The 23,016-nt window shown below is 54.7% G+C and overlaps 1 protein-coding gene across 5 annotated transcripts in view; it reads right to left on the bottom strand.

Annotated features, from left to right (window-relative positions):
* The window catches only part of CDH23 (cadherin related 23), a 415,090-nt gene that overhangs the window by 340,822 nt on the left and 51,252 nt on the right, over positions 1 to 23,016 (bottom strand). For all 5 annotated transcript variants that reach the window (XM_053207271.1, XM_053207272.1, XM_053207269.1 and 2 more), the window contains exon 3: positions 17,370 to 17,447. In XM_053207271.1, the coding sequence (XP_053063246.1) occupies positions 17,370 to 17,447 (78 nt within the window). The remainder of the gene's footprint in view (positions 1 to 17,369; positions 17,448 to 23,016) is intronic.

Raw genomic sequence — 23,016 nt, 5'->3', positions numbered from 1 at the left:
TGTAGCAAGCCTTCCAGAGGATTCCGACACACACTGAAGTCTGAGACCCACTGGTGTATACGTTTTCTACCCACAGAATGTTCTTATTCAAGTTCACACTTTTCTGTTTGTAAGCTTAACTTGCTGAAATTAGATGGCTGTTCCCAGCAGCCCAAATCCTGGAGATCATTCCCTCCCTCTCTTCCTCTGGGGTCTCCAAAGGGGCTCCGTCAGCCATTTTGCCTGGAGCCAGCCCCTCCTCATCCGTCCCTCTACCATCCTCCACAAAGAAAAACACAGCCGATGTCCTTTGAGTAATAATAACCCCAGAGCACACGCATCCCTACGGGGCTGACAAGCGTACTTTTGCCCTCCCTGAGATTCTAACTTCATAATAAATAGCAGCCTCCAAGGTGGTCTGTGACTCCGTGGGCATGCACACACACACACACACACACACACACACACACACACACACAAACGCGTGCGCACACAGGCAGCTGCCTCAGCAGGCAGTGGTCCATCAAGGGGGTGGGGAAACCAAGTCCCTCTTGCTTTATGGACCTTCCTGCTTTGACTCTGTCCCTGGGGTGTGGCAGCAGGAGCCGGCCAGCAAGGGTGTGGGTGACGTGCGGGCTCCAGCTGAGACATTCCCTTCTGAACATCCTCCTCCTCCCGCCCTCGGGAGGAAAATTATGACTTTCTCAGGGAGGAGGTCTTTTTATTTTTCGTGTTTTCTCCTCTCCCCTCGTTCGGCACACGGCACTAATTTATGACTATTTTCCCAAGTCCACCGAAGTAAGAGGGTAATGGCTTTCAGCCGTTTGCTTTCTCTCACCTGTCATTCACCACCGGGTACCTGACAGGACTGCAGACAATGTTCCAATCACAGGGGCTGGGTTTTTTTTTTTTTTTTTTTTTTCCCAGGGAAGCGAAGAATTCATAGTGGCCGTGGGGAGAGTTATTTCACTCCTGGACGGAACAACGTCAGGTAAACAGCTGTAAAAATTCATAACCTGCGGGGCTGCCTCTGGACAGGGGGTGGGCGCATCGCCCACAGCTCAGGCTCCGAGCCGGCCTGGCTGGGGGTCCGGAGAGCCAGGTGGCACTCAGTGACTCAGGCCCTCAGCTCCTATTACGCCCATCAAGTCCAGCCTCTGACCTTGAGTAGGTCATAATCTGCTTCTTTGTACCTGAAGCACTCAGCTGCTACCTGGGGAGAACGTTCTTTACCCTCAGGGTCAGGAGGATGATGACCAGGCACAGACAACAGTGGTCTAGAGCCCAGGGGTTCCCTTGTAGGGGGTCTCCTGTCCCCAGCCCAGTGACAACTGGCAGGCTGCTGAATCTTGGTGGCTCATGTGAAAAACTGAGATATTCTATACCAGTGCTGTTCGTGGTCTGACCAAATTCGCAATAATAGAAACATTTTCTATCCGTGCTGTCCTGTGCATCTGCGTTGGCTACTGGGGGCTTGAAATGTGGCCAGGCGCATGTGAAAGTGAGTTTTATGTTTCTACTTAGATTGTAATTAACAGAAGGGTAAATAACCACACGTCTAGGGGCTACTGCTTGGGACAATGCAGTGTTATAGTTTTATGCTTGTAGTATCTCAAACTGACTATAGGTCCTCTTCTGTTATTATGAGGACTAAATGAGAGAATGCATACGGAGTTTGGGCACCTCGTTGGCCCTCTGTAAGTGACAGCTCTTATTAACTCGATGGGGCACAGTCAGAGGGACAGGAGGAAGGGGGGATTTGAACTCAGGAGTGTCAGGTTAGAGCAGCACTTTAAGTAACTTACTTTCCCGCCATTCGTTTTCAGTTTAACTGGCGAGGAACTCCAGCTGCCACTGCTGAGGGACACGTGGGACACATGGCCAGGGTCAACAATCAGTTGTCCGGGAGAGGTCCTGTTGCCCTGCACCGTCATCCCCCTCCTCTTCTGTACCCCCGCCCTCCCCCCCCACCCCCATTCCTCACACTCCTGGCATCACCCAAACCATAAGGAGGAGTCATCTGCCCAGGCTCTGGCAGAGTGGGACTGAGTGGAATTGCTCTTGTCTGAGAAAAGTCCTCATCACAGGCAACTGGTGGGTCTCAGAAGACCCCCGTCTTCTCTGTAGCCAGAGCCTCCAAGAGGTGCAGCAGGACCAGCTGGGGGAATGACTCCTGGACCATCTCTTAAGGCTGTGCAGGCAGGGACTCATGGATAGGCTGCACTGGATTGTTCACTACTTCTGTGACCATGGGCAAGTTCATTATTCTCTCTGAGCCTCAGTTTCCTCATCAGCTACATAGAGACATAAATGCCTACATGATGGGTGACCATGAAGATTGGATGCAATAACATGTACAAGGTACCTGGAACCTCACAGGTGCTCAATAAACAGAAGCCATTGTTACTACCATCACTATTATCCCGAGGCAGCAGAGCACACGGGGTAAGAGGCTAGCGGCTGGTGCCATACCATTCAAGTTCAAATACCATCTCCACCCCCGCTCACCAGCTCTATGATCTTGGGCAACTGTCTCCCCGTTTCCCCTTCTATAAAGCGGTAATGATAACAACAGCACCTTCCCCACAGAGTCGTTATAAGGATTAGAAGAGCTTACAGCAATCACTGATACAGAGTTAAGTATTGCATGCATTGGTTGAGTGAAATATTCTGGTGAGGCCTCCTAAGAGGCCCTCCTCGCAAAGAAGCGGCCAATGCAAGAAACCCCAGCAGCCCTGGGGTTTAGTATGTTGATGGCAGGACGCTGGCCAGACGAAGCAAAGGGGCAGGGGATGAGGAACTCACCAGAAGAACTTCAGGCAAAACAGAGCAGTTCTAACATAATGATGACTTTGACCTCAAGGGTCCTGGCTCTTGGACACCCTGGGGACTTTACACCCACTGGTGCTTGGTCACGAGAGAGTCAACATCCTGGTTTATGGGCAGGAAAATGCTGAGCAGAGCTGGCTGGTAAGAAAATGCGAACTTCCTTCACCTTTGGTCCTGTTTTCCCTGCCACTCGCCCACCTCCCCCAGAGCCAGAGAGGGGAATCTGAGAAAGGGACCCTCCCAAGGGTGAGAAATAGGGGTAGAAGAGAGGGAGAATAATCCCATCCTTGTTCCTCAATATTCTTTTTAATAGCATCAGACTGGACAGAAAATAACTAGAAAGGCAAAGGCAATTCTTGCCAACTGGGTGAGGGCAGGCTGAGGTTAACCAGCCTTGGTGATGTGCCAGGCTCTGTGCTGGGCAAATGTCACACGTCATATGTCACAGCCCGTATGTCATCCCTCCAAATGAGGGCACCAGGCTGGAGCAGGAACAGCACCCTGGGGCTCCCAGGCAGGCTGTCTGCTTGATGTGGCCCCTGGTCTAATTCCAGAATGCAGCCTCCTTATTGCCACTTCTCAAATAGGCTCAGATATTTCTATTTCTGGAGCTCAAAAGCAATGTCACCTTTCTCCCGGCCACGTTTCTAGTCAATAAAGTAGGTAATCCAAGTTGTAAAATATACGTTCTCCTCCCCCACCCTTGCCCCCCCATGACTCGATGAAGCTATTTTCATTTTTTTTTTAATGTTTATTTCTTTTGAGAGAGAGAGAGAAAGAGAGAGAGCAAGTCAGAGACGGGCAGATAGGAGAGGGAGACACAGAATCTGAGGCAGGCTCCAGGCTCTGAGATGTCAGCACAGAGCCCGACACGGGGCTGGAACTCACAAACCCGCAAGATCATGACCTGAGGCGAAATCCAACACTCAACCGACTGAGCCCCCCGGGCATCCCTTAGCTATTTTCATTTTAGATGGACAAAAATGCAGCTGGTAAATATTTTGATTTTCCTAAATTGGCATTTAGGCAAAAGGAGAGGCGTTCACTCTCACATCTGAGGCTCTCTAAGATGGGAAGTCTTCTAGTTTCCTGCGTCCAAAGAGTGAGGCAGGGACTGGGCCAGGCTCAGGAGGTCCTCAGACTGTCAACATTGCTTTCAGAAAGCACCTGTGCAGGGCACCTGGGTGGCTCAGTCGGTTAAGCGTCCGACTTCGACTCAGGTCATGATCTCATGGCTCTTGAGTTCGAGCCCCACATTGGGCTCTGTGCTGACAGCTCAGAGCCTGGAGTCTGCTTCGGATTCTGTGTCTCCCTCTGTCTCTGCCCCTCCCCTGCTCATACCCTGTCTCTCTCAAAAATAAATAAACATTAACAAATTTTAAAAAAGAAAAAGAAAACACCTGTGCATGCAGGGACAGGTAGGCTCCCCAGGTGGGACAGGAGTCACGATCCCCGCCACTGAGCATCTGGGGGGTGGGGGGCACGCCCTGTGCTCACCGCATCCAGTACCCCCCTCAACAACCATGACAGCTTTGCAAAGTATGCAGGACCAGCCCCATGTTACAGATGAGAAAACTGAGGCTCCCAGAGGTGAAGGATCTACTCGACCCTTTGGCGCACTTGGGGCAGAGCCAGGGCTCAGGGCTCCTTCCTCCACGGCTCACAGGTCCTCACACCATACCGAGAGTCCTCTGCCTACAGCTGGCGACTGATGGCTTGGGTGCGGACTGTGAGGACAGCGGATTCGGTGGCTTCAGAAGCCACCCGCGCCCCCCTCCCCACCTCCTTCTCTGCTCAGGCCCTAAAACACCTGCCCCTTCCACCAGATCACAGCCCCTTGGGCAGGACTCCCTCAAAGCAGGTGGCAGTGGGGGGCACCTGAGGAGGGAAGCAGGTCCCTTCTCCTTAATTGACTGTAAATTGCCCCAGAGCTTTTAATGGAGGCCGTCAGGCGTAAGTACCTCGGCTGCCCTGCGGCCACTCTGTGTAAACACCGAAGGCGGGGCTGGGGGCACTGGGAATCTGCATCTCGGCTCTCCTGCGCCTCCCACCTGGGCCCCTCTCAGTTCCCACGTCCGTGCCCCCCGAGGAGGAGCCACAGCTGAGGTGTGGAGAGCACAGGTGACGTCCCAGGCAGGGGCCCTGCAACGCAGGCAGGCGGGTGAGGGGCGGTTCCGGGGAGCCCAGCTCCACGTCCACGGGCAGCCGCCCCTGGGGCTGCAGGTCCGGCAGGCCAGACTCAGGAGCCAATTCCAGGGGCCGGGAAGCAACATGGCGAGGGTGGCGGTCTCACAGTGGGGTTTCCAGAACGGCAGTACAATCACCTAAGAATATGTGTAAGATGCAAACTCTCGGGTCCCATCCCCACCGACGGGTAGAATCAGAAACTCAGAGATGTGGCCAGCAATCATGTGCTAACAAGCCCTCCAGGGGGTTCTGAATTGCTGGGTAAACGGAAAGAACGCTAGGAGAGGCCTGCTCTGCTCAGTGTACAAGATGGGGAAACTGAGGCCCGAAGAGCTGAGGGCGTTTACGTAAGATCACACAGCTGAAAATGGAGCCAAGTGCACCCCGGGGTGGGGGGTGGGGCGGTGGTCAGACCATCGGCTTCAAACCTTGGCACTGACATTTCAAGGTAGGGCACTAACTTTTCCTCATCTGTGAAGAGGGGACAGCAGTGGTCCCACCGGGTAGTCCAGGGGGTCAGATGCTAAGGAACGTGGCACAGGCTCATCCAAGCACTGCCATCGTACTCTGAGGCCCGTGATGGGACAGGGCACAGAGAAGGGCGAGATCTGAGATATGGACCGTGTTACAAATAATAGAACGCCAGCACTCACCCCTAGCCCCGTCCAGGGCACCGACTACTCACTATTATTGTGCACCCCTGCTGTAGGGGAGTCCCTGCCACCTGAGCTCTCCTGTCCCTGAGCTGTGCCATGTGTCTCCCTTCCGGTTCCTCTGGGCACCCGCCCCTCAGAAAAGGGTTTCCTGATCTAAGGCTGCCGAAGCCTAGGGATGAATGTGCTCTTGTCCCGGGACAGATGCGGAAGTCATTACACATAGGAGGAGTCCCATCCGTGGCCATTGCCCATGCCAGGCTCCAAAGGGGACACCAAGAAAGGAGGGCCATCCCTGTCTGGCTACTGCACCTTCCAGGCAACCTCACCTAACAAGGCCCTAAGACGTGGTCCTTGCTCTCAAAGAGTTTCCAACTTGGTCTATTCCCTGACTCCAGCCCAGAATACTGAGTTACTGCAGGGCTGGCTGATTAGGACCAATACCCAGGGTGACCAGAGTTGACCTGAGTGGCCGGGACACCACAAGGGGCTTTGCGCTCCCCGGCCTTGTGCCTTCGTGTGTCAAGGCACACGAGCGTGTCAAGGCACGCTGAGTAAGGCTGAGCCCACGAGGACACCTCCCCAGTGGTGCACTGAGTCCCCAGACAAAAGACCCACTTTGATCTGCCAGACAATCTGCCAACCTGCGGAGGTGGTACCCCCGGCAGTGAGGCTGGGCTACCCCCCGGGGGTGACAACCTACCAGACATCAAGGAGATCTGTCTGCAGGCTCCAATGCACTTGCCTCCACTCTACCGGGCCCGTGTGAGGAGTCTGGAGCCAGAGGCCACACGAGGACCCAGCAGGCGGGCACCCATGCCGTCACCCCACACCCTGGGGCAGCACGTGATGGACAAGGTGGGAGGGACAATGACCTGCTTGCAAAGAGGGCGAGCAGGGTGCCTGGGTCCCGCTGGCACCACTCGCCAAGGGAGCGGAGACAAACACCACCTCCCTGCCCGTCAGGGTGAGTTATCCCCAACATAGGGTTTCTCTAGAGAGCTCATAAAGCAGCTGATGCGGCGAAGCAGGTTTACACTCAATAATCCCTCCATCTCACTCCAGTTGGACGCCGGCATATTCATCGTGAATTATCCTTTCCGAAGGCCAAATCAATCCTAGGAAGCGCCGAGGCCCCTGCCGCTGCCCTGCTGCAGGGAAGGAGGTCCGCGTGCAGCGCTGTGACACCGGGGGTGGGGACAGAGAGGCAGACCAGGCACGCCCTCTCCCTCGTCCCAGGGCAGGGGGCCCCAAGGGACCGGGGACCCCTGCATCCACCGGGATACGCAGGCAGGGTGCGGAAGTGAAAGACCGGCCAGAGAGAGTGAGTGAGGAGCCCACAGCAGCCGTGGGGATGGCAGAGTCTCCTCTCTGCCTACCCTCATCCACTCACCCACAGAGGGTCAAGTGTCACTGACAGAGGGAGAAAGACCTAGGTTTGAATGCGGCTCTGCAACTCTTTTTCAAATATTTATTTTGAGGGAGAGAGGGCGAGAGAGAATGTGCACGTGCGTGCTTGCGCACGAGCAAGCGAGCGAGCAGGGGAGGGGCAGAGAGAGGGAGGGAGAGAGAAAATCCCGAGCAGTCTCCGTGCTGTCAGCGCAGAGCCCCCGACGCTGGGCTTAATCTCACGAGGAGGGGCGGGATCACGACCTGAGCGGAAATCAAGAGTGAGACGCTTAACCGGCTGAGCCACCCGGGCGCACAAACCCGGCTCTTTAACTTAATGACCATGAGCCTTGGGCAGGTGACAACCTAAGCTTCGGGTTCCCCGTGTGTCAAATGGGCTTAATGACCAACGCCTTTATGGGGTGCTGTGAGGACTAAATGAGCAAGGCCTGCAAAACCTTTGTGCAGCAAAGACAGGAGGGTGACCAGGAGGGAGAAGGTGGGCAAAATCTGTCCTGAGTCAGAGGGCTGGCCACAGGAGCTAGGGTCTCCGGAATCACTCGGGGGCAGGCCTCTGTCTGCAGGCCTGGGCAGCTGTCAGAAGAAGTCAGGCTGACGCCAGGAGCTGGGCAGACCAGAACGAATAGGGGGCAACAGTAGGAGGCAGACATCCCATCAGCAGGAGGGTGGCACTCATGGCCTGAGTCGAAACCAAGAGTCAGACGCTTAACTGACAGAGCCACCCAGGTGCCCCTCTTCCCCAGTCATTTTTTTAGCAATAGACCCAACTCTGTCGTGTGCCCGGCAAGGATTAGCATCTGTTGAGTAATGCCAGGAAGAGAGGCCTGGACAGGGAAACGGACTTGCCTAAGCTCATTCGAATGCACGAGCAGAGCCTGCCTGGGACCCAGGCTCCGGCCCCGGTCCTAGGCCTGCGTGCCCAGAGTGAGCCATGCTGGCCACTCTCCTCTCCCTGAAGCCGTTGTACCTTCACCCTATGTGGACCCTTGGCCACTGAGACCTGTTCCTGGGTGACAGACTGAGGAAAGGCCCACATAATCCTGAGAGGTAGCACAGTGGGGGATCAAGCGTGGACGTCGGATGGTGAACTCTTAGGGTGCAAATCCTGACTTGGTTGTGGGAGCCTGGGTAGCTTGCCTGACCTCCCTGAGTCTATACCCTGGGGGTCATGATAGGACAAACTTCCCATCACTGCTGCAAGGAGTCAATGAGACCACGCAGGTGACCTAACTAGTTAAGACACAAGTACTAAATATTATTCTTTCTATTTTAACCACAACGACCTATTTCTGCTGTCCAAGAAACAACACAAACTGCTTTTTCCACGGCTGGTCAGCCTATTCTGTCACCTCCTGAAATGCCTCTCCTCTGGCTTCAGCCTCTTAAAACCCTTACCGCCACCTTTGCTATAAAGCCTTCTCTGTCCCTGAGTCCAGAATGAATTCTTTCCCACTCTGAGCGTTGGCAGCATCTGTAGCTCCTGCCTCCCGCTTGCCTGGGGCGGACCAGGCACTGGTCGTCGGCCCCCTCCTCCACTCCAAATGGGGGCTCCTTCAAAGCAATGACCCACACACAGAATCCCAAAGTTGTGGTTAAGTACACAGGCCTGGGTTCAGGCAAGTTCAAGCCCAATCTCCAGCCTAGATAAGCTGTGTGATCCTGTGCGGGTTGCTTATCCTTCACTAGCCCCTGCCCCCTCATCTGTAAGATGGGGTTACACAGCGCACCTTCTGGGGTTGCTAGAAGGATTCGATGAGTCACATGTATGAAGAGCTTACCTGGACACAGCGTAGTAAAAGATAGTTGCCATTTCGCCAGCTATCTTGAATGTGCATGTCCCTACCCTACCCCCTAGCACAGCCCGGTACAGGTGCCCAGGGCAGGCCATTAACAGCCTGCCCACACGACAGGTGGGCACATCGTCATTATCGTTAGTGTTATTATGGCAACATCCAAACCACCCGGCCCACCCCACCTATGTGTTGGGGTATAGTCCGTCCGTAGCTGCCACGGGCCCCAGATGTGACCAGGCAGGGGTCTCACCAGAGTGGCTGCAGATCACAAGGTTCCCCACAAGGGCACACCCTCGGAGGGCCTAGGCTGCCCTGGAGAAAGACAGAGAGGAGGCGAGGCCACAGAAGCAGCCAGCCCCTTCCAGAGATCCTGTGATCATCCCCGGCTCCTAGAAGGAATAGTAAAATCCTTGCGCTGAGGTCACCAAGAACCCAGGGCCCTGGGCTCCTCGGTCCCAGGATCTGATCATCTGGACAGACAGTGGGTCACCTCCTTCCCTCCAAAATCTCACACCACACCCTCCTCCAATGGCAGCAGCCCCAGGGAGCCTCTGGACCACCTCACATTCCCTCTTGAAGCACTCTACCCCAGACCGAGACAGCTGTGAGGCCCCTGCAGCCCCTTTTCCAAACCTCAAGTCCCACGCTCACAGCTCACCAACCTGGGAGGGTGCCCCTTTGTCCCCAGGCCCACGGTGGCCAGGTGCCTGCCGGGCAGAGCCCCCCGGAGCCCCTTCTGCAGCCCATGTGTGGAATCAGCACAGGCTTCTGGCTGGAACCCAACAGTAATTCTCTGGGGCCCTTGGGCAAGCTCCCCACCTTAGGCCTCAGTTTCCCCATCCGGAAAGGGGGAGTGTTTGACTAAGACAGCGGCCATCGAGCTGCCCTGCAGGAGGCCCTAGTTGTTCATCACAGGCCTTCAGAGGTCCTTTGGGCATGGGGGTAAAAGTGAAGGTGAGGAATACGGGCTGTTACGGCTCCCCACTGTCTACCTGTGGCCCTAACTTCACCCACAGATAATTATTTGTCCTCAGCATTTATTCTCATCTAACACGCTGTGTATTTTCTGTGCTGTTAGGAGCTACCGGGCTCCGCTGCCTCCACGCGGGTGGTTGGCACAAAGGCCCACACCACCCTCTGAGCACACGCTCCACTGATGTCTGGGAGCCCCTCACTGGCCTCCCCACGTCACCCCGCTGAGGCTTTGCCTCCAGCCCTTGCCAGGGAACTGCTCTGGGGGACCATGACCCCCTCTCCTGCACGTCAGTCCGAAGGAACCCTTTGGTTAAGAGGAAAAAAAAAACATTCTCACTCGGTGATGTCTTCATCCTCTCCTGAGACAGGAGTTCTTCCCTTTACAGAAAGGGGGAGGGGCACAGGACCAGGGACAGCTCCCTCCAGGACCCTAGGTACAGAGAATGGGCCCAGGGAAGGCCAAAACACCTCCCAGATTCCCCTCTTACCCAGGCCTGTCCACGGCTGCTCCTGAGCCCCATGCCCGGAGCTCTGGCCCTCCCTGAACGGCTGCTGCCCGCACTCACACCAGCCCTCCCGCATCGGCTCCCTGCCTGGTAGGGGACTCCCTGTGGGGAGCCGTCCAAGCGCTCGCAGGCTCCCCGCTCCTCCGTCTACTGAGACGGCTAACGTGGGGTCGGCCCACCTGGAAACTGTTCTCCCTGGGTCCAGACGGAACAGCTGGGCACTGATGGAGTTTGCAGGAAAATTAATCAGCGCCGACTGGCCGCGGTGCCAGGCGCTGCCTGGGCCTGATCCGTCCTAATGAATCCCGAGCTCCCGCCTTAATGACTCCAGACAAGACTAATTTAGTGGCACAGGTGATTAGCGTGGGCATTAGCACCTGAATTGTGACTCAGGATGCTTTTGGCGGTAGTGAGGGGTCTGCTGGGGGTGGGGGCTGGGGGGTGGGGGGAGGCAGCTCCACGGGCACTGACCTTGGCGACATATGGAGGGTCCAGGAGCCCAGGGGAGGGGGCTCAACAAGACATCCAGCATCCACGGGCCCTCCTGCTTTCATTCGCCCCCCTATACTCGTTCAGTGTCTGCCGAGACTCCCTCTGTAGGGGGCGCCGTGCTTGGCGCAGAGTACATGCAGACTCAGCTTGCCCAGCTATGAAATGGAGACGGTGCCGCCTCTCGGAGACTCACTGTGAGGTCTGTAGGAGGCCAGGCATTGAGAACCCTTCACAGAGGCCCTGGCAGGAGGCTGGCAGTCAATAAATGCTCGCTCATATTACCACTCTACAATCTTCTATTATACATAAATGCTAAAATGCTAATTAATTGGAATGTCAATATTAATAAAAGGAGTGAGCAAAAATGAACAGCTGCTGAGGAGTTACACACCAACAACCCGGCTAGAACTCGCTCAGAGCTTTCACAGGGGCGAATACAAAGCAGAAGGAGGGTGGGGGCCTCAGAGCAGGTGACATCTGAGCTACGCCTTGAAAGATGAGTAGGAATTCACCAGGCAGGAAGGGGAAAGAGCTTTCCCTGCCGAGGCACCAGCATGGCAAAGGTGTGGGGAGACAGAGGTGAGGTATTGGGGTGTTGAGAGGGTCCCCGTGACTAGAGATCAGGGTGTGAGTGGCAGGTGACAGGCCGTGATGAAGAGTTCTCCCTCCTCCCTCTAGGCACCTGGGAGGCTCTTGGCTGGCAGTGTCTAGAACTGGGATGGAAGGAAGGACGTTGGTGCCCAGCCCCAAGGGACACTGTCCCCCTCCAGGGGCTCAGGAGCCAAGGCAGGTGGACTAGATGTCCTCCGCCCCTCACAGAGCCCCTCGGTCAGCTTGGTGGCTCCATACCAGACCTCCCGCTGCTGCTCCTGTGACTCCCTGCGGGTCCCTAGCAAACGCACCATATGCAGCCCCGGCAGGCAGCTGGGGTGATCAAAACACGACCCCTGGCACGGCGTGGGCCTCGTCATTCACAAGCACAGGCACGTACGGTGTCCATGCCATCTGGGGCACGTGCTCTCCCGGGCCCGCTTCCTGGGCAGCCATCCCCGTCATCACTGACAGCTCGCTCCTGACACCCTCGGGAGCGGAGCGCCTGGCCTGAGACCGCAGGAAGGAGGGTGCACAGGCACAGAGCCAGTGGGAACATTCCCCACGTGCCCATACGCTCCAGACCTCACTCCTTCCCCAAGACACCCCGGGCCCCAGGCACAAGCCAGGGCCGGAGCTGGGCCCTGGGGACACAAAGATGGTCCGGGCCACCTGGGTGCATTCACAGTGCAAGAGGGGAGGCAGATGAGAACTGAGCCACACTAGCACTGTGACAGGGACCAACAGAGAGGAAAGCAAGCAAAGGAAGCAGCACTCGAACCCTGCCTGGAGAAACCCAGGAAGGTCACACGGAGGAGGCAGCCATCAGAACGGCCTTGACCGACCAGCGGAGGCTCGCCACCTTCCAGGCAGCAGAAGCGGCAAGTGCAAGGCTGAGGTAGGAACCCGCCTCTCACGCTCACGGAACCGCAGGGAGGCCAGTGTGGCTGGAGGGGAACAAGCATGGGGGAGCGGAGGAGACGAGGTCTGACACGTAGCCAGACAGCCGACAGCCTTCGTGCCACTCTCATTCCAAGTGGGGCGGGGGACTTGAGCACACCTCATGACAGGCTCTGTCTCAGGACCCCTGACCGCTCGGCTGCGGGGATGAGAGAAGGCTTCAGCGGGGTGAGGGGGCAGGGAGACCACTGCGACCATCAGGAAGCTGCTAGAGAATCCAGGTCTGCACCGCGGTGGCGGGAGCAGAAGGGGCGAGAAGCGAGAAGATTCTGGAAAGCTTTTGAAGATGGCGCCAACAGGATTTGCCGATGAATCGGAAGTGAGGTGAGGGAGAAAGGGAAGAGACAGGGACGACCCCGAGTTTTTGGCCTGGGCAACTGGTGTTTGAGGCAGGTGGTGCAGCTGCAACTGAGCCGGGCAAGGCTGCAGGGCAAGCAGGGCCTGGGGGAAGGGCAGGAGTCCAGCCTGGAGGCACAGAGGCTGAGAGCCCTGCAGACACCCAAGTAGAAATGCTGAGCACAGAGGCGGACACACAAGTCTGGAATGTCCTCCGCAAGGAGGCCCGGGAAGGAGGTAGCAGCCTCCGACTTGTCAGCACACGACAGGACCTGAAGCCGCGAGACCAGAGTTGATGGCCACGGGGCTAGAACACGGGGAAGGCACACAGGAGCTGGGCCTGGGGCCCTGCAACACTCAGGGGTGTGGGAGGTGTGGAGAAGCCGGCAAAGGGAGCTGAGAAGGCACAGCCAGAGAGCCAATGCCCTGGAAGAGAAAAAGACCGACTGCCAGAAGGCCACAGGTCTGAGAATTAAGGACTGGCTTCAGCCACCAGGAGGTTGTCGGTGACCTTGACGTGGGCCATACTGGTGAGTGTCTGGAGTGGATTCGGGACGTCACCTGGAGACAGCACCCAGGAAGTGTCCCTCCCTCAGATGCCGGTGCCACGCGGTCATTTACTGCTGACAGCCAAGGCCACGGTGTGGGCGATGCCACCAGCCCGACCGGGCACCGAGTCCTTGATCTGCCCTTGCTCTGCCCCTCCCCGGCCAGCTCAGCTGCCAATGATGGACGTTCGTGTCTGGAGTAAGACACACAGGGACAAGGGGGCCCTGAATGTTAACAGGCAGGGCTCCGTAATGACTTCATTTTGCTCCTGTCTTCTCCGGCTGGGAGATGGTCCTCAAAGAGAACATCAGGCAGAGGGAATTGGAACCAGAGATGGGGGAGGAGATAGAGTGACACGACGCATAGCCTCCACGAGGGATCTGGGGCGGCTGGGCTGTGCCCTCCCCCTCTGCTCCCCAGCACACGGCTGCTGGCCCGCCGGCCGAAACCGAGGCGACGGCATAAAGAATGGACAGGCTCGGAAGGTTTGGGGTGAATCTAAGACCCAATCTCTAGCTCGGGAGAGAACATTTGCAGAAACCACACACTAACAGCCCGCAGCCAACTCTACCTCCGGAATCTTAAGAGGAATTTGGAAAACACATTAGTTAACACACTTTGTACTCTACCTTGAGCAGTCAACAAACGTAGTTTTTATGATTGTATATATTATACATATACAGTATATCATATATTATCATTATTCTGTAAGGCTCCAGTGGTCTGAATTAGGCTCAATGGGTGGGAGTTCCAGGGACAGATTTCATATTCCTATTAGGAAGGATTTTTCATTCCCAGAACCGTCCCGTAGCACGAAAACGAACTGTCTTCCGGGATCATGAGCTCCCCACCGTCGGGCATTGAGCAGAAGTCAGATAATCAGCACCCAAGCTGGAAGTTGGTCTGCCCATAGCTCTGACCCCCTGCCACTTTCAGACTGGCTTGGGCTCTGCCTCCAGCCATCGACAGTGACCTTCCCTAGACCCAGCTCCTCTGTGCACCTGTCTCTCCCCTCCACAGCCCATGGCGGGCAGGACAGCCCAACCAGTCATCTCCAGGCCACACACAGGCTCCCCGTTCACTAACAAACCATTCCAGGCATGGAATCCAGAGAGGGGTCCATTCCGTCCCCATTTTACAGGCTGGAACATTGAGGTTCAGAAAGCAAAGGGCCAGTGAGAACCAAGCCTCCAAGTCTCTAGGCCACCCCATCCACGTGAGTCCACACCAACCTCTGAATGGCCCAGGGCCACACAGGTGACAGCACACAGTGGACACCTCCAGGCCTGTTATCTGAGGGCCTGGGCCGCCCAAGATGGGCGCAATGCCCTCTCATTGGTGAGATAGGAGGTAAGGCCCAGAGAGGGGCAGTGCTGTGCCCAAGGCCACACAGTGAAGAACAAAAACTAACTTCATGACTTTCAGGCCAGAGTTTGCTGTCCCATGCCGATGTAACATGAAGGGGGAAGCCAGGAAGGTGTGGGCCAACTCAGCACCAGCCCCTGCCTGGAGAGACGAATAGAGCTGTCTTCAGCTCACTGAGCCCTCTCTCGTTCCTAAGGTCCCCTAGAGCCACGGATCAATCCCCACGGCACCAGATCGACGGCCCTGCTGTGACTGCCAAGCGCAGGCTTAATGGGGCCATGCCTAGGAGTTGCTCCCAGAAGCCGATCGATGCTTAGCATTTGCAGAACGCGTTTGCGGAACCGGATCCAAAAGTAACTAGAGCAAGGCCTGCGGGAGGGCTCGCTGGGAGTGGGGGCATCCAGCCTGGGGCTTATCACCATCAGCACTGGCCAAGCAATACCCACTCCACCCCACCACGTTCCCTGCACCACAGGCCTCTGAGAAGGCCACACTCGGGGCTGAGCAGGGTCACAGATAGGGTGACGCAGCCAGCACCGCTCACCTGAGGGCGGCCTTCGCCTCTCCCCGCCAGCAGCCCCGTCAGTTAACGGCTGGCCACGCCTCTGCCTCAATGGTCCCCCCTGTCCCAGATATAGTCCCTCCACCACAGAGCAATCCCTGGGAGGCTGAGGTTAGCACAGACACTTCTAGGGGCACCTGGGTGGCTCCGTCGGTTGAGCGTCCGACTTCGGCTCAGGTCACGATCTTGAGGTTCTTGAGTTCGAGCCCCATGTCGGGCTCTGTGCTGACAGCTCGGAGCCTGGAGCCTGCTTCGGATTCTGCGTCTCCCTCTCTCTCTGCCCCTCCCCTGCTTACACACTCTCTCTCTCTCGAAAATAAATAACCATTAAAAAATGTTAAAAAATAAAAAGAACTGACACTTGTAAAAATCAGCTGTAGGAAACAGTACGTGAAGGAACAGAAAGGGAGTCTTTTGGGACTCTGCTCAAGGGCCACCACCTCCCCAAAACCTCTCCGGCTTCCTCCTGCCTCTGCTCTGTCCCCAGAAGAACACACCTTCCTCCTTCAAGGCCCCACTGGAACTTAACCGGACATCCAATCCGGCCCCCATCACCCCAACATCGACTTCTTTATCCTTCTGTCGGATTCCTCTCTGGGTGCGTGGCAGTTAGGCCCGGCACAGAGGGTGCACCCCTCTATAGCTGATGGACGGATGGGTGAACTGGGAGAGCCTCTACTGATGACAAGGCTGCTAATGTTCATTCATTTCTCGAACCACATATACTGGGCAGCTACTCTCTTACCTCCACACCAGCCCCATGCGAGGCCTGGGTTTGGGGAGAACCCCCAGATGAATCCAGAAGCCCACGCACATGGCCTGAAGCTCAGCAGCATCCCAGGGGGACTTCTAGGTTCCCTCTCCACCCCACCCCCCCACCAGGAGTTAAGCTAAGCCTGACGAAGAGGCAGACAGAGAGGCGGGCAGCCTCCTTCTCGGAGGAGCCTTTAAGCACCTACACCCACAAATCCAGCCTTGCAGCACTGATCCAAGGGAGGCTGTGAATCACCAAAGGAGTTGCAACTTTCCCCAGGGCCCCCCCCCACCCACCCCATGGGTCCTAGAAAGGAGCAATTGGACTGTGGGGACAATCCCCACAACAGTCAGAAACACCTGCTATACTCCGCAGCCACCTGCAAAAAAGCTTCCACCAGGAAGGATGGAAGGAAAGGTCTCTCCAGGGGTTGCCGTCCTGGTCGCACACACAGCAGGGGAGAGGCCGGGGCCTGCTGAGGCTCCCCTCGTCAAGCAGAGATGTCTATGAAGAATTTTGCATCTTCTCTATCACACATCTACCTTTGGTTTTACGTAAGAGAGTGTTTAAAATGACCTCTGCGTTAAATGCCTTCACACCCCTCCCCTCTCTCCGTGCCATCTTGCTTCATTTCCAAGGACAAGCGACGCTCCAGAAAGAAGCACCACGCTGGCCCTGAGCCCCGCCCGCAGACCCACGGAGGAGGCAGACCTGAGTTTAAGAAGCCCCAGATGACGGGCGTTTTCCCTAAGATGACACGGACAAGAATGAGGACAAGGGAGGGAGTGTGGGGGGAGGCAGGAGGGGCCTCTCACAGGAATGAGGGTCTTCCCATCAGTGCAGCTGCGCTTCCTGAGAACCTTCTGGTCCCTGGAGCCGAGCGAAGGCCACAGGGCTATGTGTGCACATCTCCAGCCACAGGCATAGAGGCCAGGCCCTCAGGAAGGGGATCGTGAGGACAGAGCTGGGTAATGAGGTGACTCAAGCTGGGGTGTGATCACCTCCAAAATAGGTCATTGTTCCCCTAATGCCAAAAACAGGCAGACTCATTGCGGAAAACTTGGTGATCACGGAAAAGTGCAAAAGGCTACAAAACAAACTCTGTGACAGTTGCCAACTTCAAGTTTGCCCAAAGAAGAGGAACAAGCCATCTTGTAGAACAGAAGTGGAGGAAGTCACGCATCTTGGGCTCAATGTGATAACTCCTTGGGCACTTGGAGCCCCCCCGTGTGGGAAGGGACAGCCCTGGGAAGGACTGAGCGCCCCATCCCCAAGGAGAGGCCATACACACCCCCACGAGGGACACCACGGAAGAGGTTCCAATAGTTGGTAGAAGATGGCCTCAATCTCTAAGATCACCTTCGCTTGTGGGAAGGGAAGCCCACCCAATGCCACCCGGCATGCCCACCAGCCCTTGTGCCAACTCACCCACAGGCGTGTCCTCGCTGATGAGCAGGTACGTGTCAAAGAAGTGGTTGGTGAAGAAGGGCAGTCGGTTCACCTGGCCTGGAAGTCAGAGGACAAGAGTGTCAGTCAAGGACCTTATGCCATAGCTTCTGCAAGGGAGACACAGAGTAGGGGCTGCAGAGGGCACTGAGCTTGCGTCCAGTGCCATGGCCACCTTCCCAGGACCTCAGCGAGTCACTGTCCTGCTTCTGGGTAAATGGGGAATAATGCCAGTAGGGAGGTCGTACGGCGAGAGAGGCCACCAGCCCCACATGGCTAATGAGTCCTGGGACATGATGAAGCATAAAATACACGCACGATTTCAAAGGCTTTATATGAAAACATGGGTGTAAAATATCTCATTAACCTTTTATATTGAACATGGGTTGAAATGAAAATATTGTGGATATATTGGGTTAAACTTATTATTAAAATGTGTTTCTTGGGGCGCCTGGGTGGCTCAGTCGGTTGGGCGTCCGACTTCGGCTCAGGTCATGATCTCACGGTCCGTGAGTTCGAGCCCAGCGTCGGGCTCTGTGCTGACAGCTCGGAGCCTGGCGCCTGCTTCGGATTCTGTGTCTCCTCTCTCTGCCCCTCCCCTGCTCATGCTCTGTCTCTCTCTCTCAAAAATAAATAAAAACATTAAAAAAAATTTTTTTTAAATAAAATGTGTTTCTTTTCTAATGCGGCTTCTAGAAAATTCCAACTCACACATGTGGCTCACGTGTACTCCCACCAGGCAGCCTGGCTGTAGATGACATGTGAGCACACCAAGGACCAGGGCTATCCTCCTCGATGGCTACCAGCCTGGTGCTCAGAGAAGAGCGAGGACTCAGGAGCCCCAGGAGGTATTTGTCGTGTGAAGGAACGTGAGCCGGCCCCATAGGATGAATGACAACAATGCCATGTATAGAACCTTTCTCCATGCCAGCCACTACGTCCCCTCCACCAATCTTCATGGTACAGCCGGGGCTATCATATCCCCATCTTACTGCTGAGGAAAACGAGGCCTGTGGGGAATAAGCAGTAACTTGCCCAGGGTCACACAGCTAGTAAGTGGCACAGGCCTTAGGGGACCCCTGGGTGGTTGACCTTGTATCACTCTGTGATGGCCTTGGGACAAGGGCCAGGTTTGGAAGGAGTTGAGGAAGTAGTGGCACGGGCTGAGGAATTTAGTGATTCCAAAGAGCCCCCCAAACCACAAGCTCCCCACACAAGGCCTCCCCAAGGCTGGCTTTACCTGTCCCCTGAACCTCCTCTTAACAGCCTTCAGTAGTGCAGTATAATAAAAAATATATATTTGGAGGCGCCTGGGTGGCTCAACCAGTTAAGCATCTGACTTCAGCTCAGGTCATGATGTCATGGTTTGTGAGTTTGAGCCCCGTTTCAGGCTCTGTGCTGACAGCTCAGAGCCTGGAGCTTGCTTTGGATTCTGTGTCTCCCTCTCTCTCTCTGCTCTTCCCCTGCTCATGCTCTGTCTCTCTCCCTCTCTCTCTCAAAAATAAACATTAAAAAATTTTTTTATATATATATGTATATATATAATATATATAATATATATTTAATATATATGTATATATATAATATATATAATATATATTTAATATATATGTATATATATGTGTGTGTGTGTGTGTATATATATATATATATATATATATATATATATATATATTTGGTCTTTGCCCCAGTTCCTGACACAGAGCTCCAAAACTCCTTAGAATTTCCAGAGAGAGAGGAGTATCGTTTATAAGGAGCCCCTTTTGAGCACAGCTGAGTTTATGCTAGTGAGGGGACTTGGTTGGGGGGTGGGGAGCCTCTAGGCAGCCCCAGGATGGGGCTGGTGGGCAGAAAGACCAACTCGTTAGTGGGGGGATCTTTTAGTCCCATCCAGACCTCTGGGGAGGGGAGGGAGCTGGAGATTGAAGAGATCTGATGAGTGCTCAGGAAGTGAACATATCCATGTGCTGGGAGGGTGGCGCACCTGGAGAGGACACGGAAGCTCCACTCTCACCCCATTCCATCTGGCTGCCCCGGAGCTGTACTCTTTATGTTAACCCAGGAAATGGAAGTAAACTGCCTCCCTGAGTCTTGTGAGCCATTCTAGCTGATAAAACCTGAGGAAGGGGGTCATAGGAAGCCCTGATTTATGGCCGGTAGGTGAGAAGTATGGGTGGCCTAGGACTCGTGACTGGCCTGTGACATGGGGGCAGTCTTGTGCGCCCGAGCCCTTAAATGTGTATAATTTGACACTAACTCCAAATAGTGTCAGACTGAATTTCATTAAATTTTTGGACACCCAGTTGGTGTCCAGAGAATTGGTTGTTGGTATGGAAAACACCCAAGAAGTAGGCAAGTGAGGGCTCTTCCCTTTCTGCCCCTGCCAACCAGGGGGTAGGTAGCTGGTCTGTCTCGCACAGGGCTGATGTCGTGCAGCCATAAGCAGCCCCTGCTGGGTCCTCTGGGGACGTCCTTCTTTTCCCCATTTCAGCTGAGCTGGGGCTGTCTCAGGGCTGGTGCCAGGCTAGAGAACGGAGGCTAGCTCCCAGGAAGTGAGAAGGCTGGAGTCGAGGAGGAGCACTTCCCCCTCCCGCCTGAGATGCTCCTAGTGCAGAGTGGGCTCAAGTTTCTTCTTAGACATCCTTCGAGTTTCATCTTAGACATCCCTTCTTCCAGGAAGTCCTCCTTGATCACCATTACTACAAACGTGCCCCCCCACACACTCCTCCATCCTCTCATATCAGGAACCCAAACCCCTCTCACACATAACAGCCTCAGAAAGAGGCCAATGGCCAAGGGCCTTGCCTTTGTTTGGAACTTCCCTGTGCTTCTTTCCAGCCACACGATCCTCCCATGCCTCAGTTTACTCAGGTGTAAAATGGCAGTAACAAGACTTACTTCAGGGCAGCCCTGAGGATTAAGTGAGATTACATACATAAAGTGCTTAGCGCCATGCCCCAGCACACAGCAAGCACTGGATAAATGGTAACTACTATTAATATTGGTATTAATAATGGAGCCACCTGCTCAGCCAGAGAGGGATGCTTTTGACCAAGAAGAGCCTTGGGCTCCAGTATGGGAAGTGGGCTGAACCCAGGTGAAGGCTCTGGGGTGGGCTTGGGCTGCTGGGGGAGGGAAACCAGCCAGGAAAAAACACCGCGTGCAGCAGCATTGTTCATTTTTAAATTTTCTTTTACAGGACCTGCCGATAATCACCTGCTGAGTGCTCTGCACTGGCAGCCGGCAGGGCCCCAGTGGGCAGATGTCTCCTGCCACCTACCAAGCAGGGCCTGGGTCCTCAGAATAGTCCTGCTGCCCCCAGAGACCCCGTGACCCTGGGCTGCCAGTGCGGTCCCTGGGCACCAGGAGGGGGCTGACGGGGCAGGGGTGGGGAAAGGGCACACGGACAGGTGTTCTCTTAAAAACCACTCTCAAGGCACAAAGGCTCTGTGTGAGACCTCCAGCCCGGCTGGTCCGTGAGTGGATGTACAAGGGGAGGGGACATGGGGGAGTCCCAACTTCCCATGCCCCACACACCCCTTCCCCGTGAGTCCGCATCCACTGTTGGCTCTGCCCTGGTGGCTTCCTCCCACCTCTGCCAGCCACGCCTACTGATTGTTCCCCACACAGTAGTTGGAGGAGTCCACCAGCTTTAAATATTTCAAACACAAAAATAAACTCAAAATGGATAAAGGACCTGAATGTGCGACAGGAAACCATTGAAACCCAAGAGGAGAAAGCAGGAAAAGACCTCTCTGACCTCAGCCACAGCAATTTCTTACTCGACACATCTCCAAAGGCAAGGGAATTAAAAGCAAAAATGAACTATTGGGACCTCATCAAGATAAAAAGCTTCTGCACCGCGAAGGAGACAATCAACAAAACTAAAAGGCAACCGACGGAATGGGAAAAATATTTGCAAATGACATATCGGACAAAGGGCTAGCATCCAAAAATCTATAAAGAACTCACCAAACTCCACACCCGGAAAACAAATAATCCAGTGAAGAAATGGGCAGAAGACATGAATAGACACTTTTCCAAAGAAGACATCCAGACGGCCAACCAACACATGAACGAATGCTCAATGTCACTCCTCATCAGGGAAATACAAATCAAAACCACACTGAGATACCACCTCATGTCAGTCAGAGTGGCTAAAGTGAAGAAATCAGGAGACTATAGATGCTGGCGAGGATGTGGAGAAACGGGAACCCTCTTGCACTGTTGGTGGGAATGCAAACTGGTGCAGTCGCTCTGGAAAACAGTGTGGAGGTTCCTCAAAAAATTAAAAATAGGTCTACCCTATGACCCAGCAATAGCACTGCTAGGAATTTACCCAAGGGATACAGGAGTGCCGATGCACAGGGGCACTTGTACCCCAATGTTTATAGCAGCACTTTCAACAATAGCCGAATTATGGAAAGAGCCTAAATGCCCATCAACTGACGAATGGATAAAGAAATTGTGGTTTATATACACAATGGAGTACTACACAGCAATGAGAAAGAATGAAATATGGCCTTTTGTGAAACATGGATGGAACTGGAGAGTGTTATGCTAAGTGACATAAGTTATACAGAGAAAGACGGATATCATATGTTTTCACTCCTCTGTGGATCCTGAGAAACTTAACAGAAGACCATGGGGGAGGGGAAGGAAAAACAAAGTTAGAGAGGGAGGGAGCCAAACCATAAGAGACTCCTAAAGACTGAGAACAAACTGAGGGTTGATGGGGGTGGGAGGGGAGGGGGGGTGATGGGTATTGAGGAGGGCAGCTGTTGTATGGTGTTGTATGGACACCAATTTGACAATAAATTTCATGATAAAAAAAAGAAAAAAACAAAAAAACACCGCACAGCATCTAGCTTCTTGCCACCGCAGGCCTGAGGGGAGTAGGGAGCGGGGAGGCTCACAGAAAACACGCCATGCGAGCTGCCGGCCTCCACCTCCTGCCCCCCAGCAAGCCCACAGATGAAGAACACGTCGAGGCCAGAGGGAAGAAGGCGGAACAAGCTTCGGCAAAGAGAAGATGACAGGCTGACAAGAGGGTCTGACATCTGTGAGCCTGACCCATCTCTGACTACCCGGGATGGGAGGAGAGATCCACTGGGCCTGTGGGTCAGATGAAAACAAAGTGGGAAGAAGTGATGTGGGAGGGTCTGTGGGAACGAGAGGAGGGTGAGGGGTCAGGGGCAGGTGTCGGAAAGGCAGGGTGGAAGACGGTGTCCTTCAGTCCCCAAGGTCAGCCATGGCCTCACCATGCCAAAGGAACAACACTGGCCACTTCAGACAGGCACCAGGAAGGGAGGACCATACCCGGCAATGAGAGAGAGGGACCCTCATATACGTGCAAAGCAGACTAGTCCCCAGATGGGCTGGTTTTGCCACAGAGCTGCTGTGTGGCCCCAGGCAACCTGCTTAACTTTTCTGTTTTCTGCGCCCCATTTTCCTTCACCCAGAGAAAGATACAGCCCATAATAAAAGAGCTAACGCTTTATTTTAGCACCTAATACGTGCCAGGCGCTATTCTAAGTGCTTGACATGTGCATTAACTCATCTGGTCATTCTGACAACTGAAGGAGGAGAGTCCTATTGTCCTCTGACTTTAGAGATAAGAAAGCTGAAG

Source organism: Acinonyx jubatus, chromosome D2 (genome assembly GCF_027475565.1).
Source record: "Acinonyx jubatus isolate Ajub_Pintada_27869175 chromosome D2, VMU_Ajub_asm_v1.0, whole genome shotgun sequence".
Classification (NCBI taxonomy): domain Eukaryota; kingdom Metazoa; phylum Chordata; class Mammalia; order Carnivora; family Felidae; genus Acinonyx; species Acinonyx jubatus.
The sequence above is the reverse complement of the archived record's forward strand: the minus strand, read 5'-3'. Positions and strand labels throughout refer to the sequence as shown.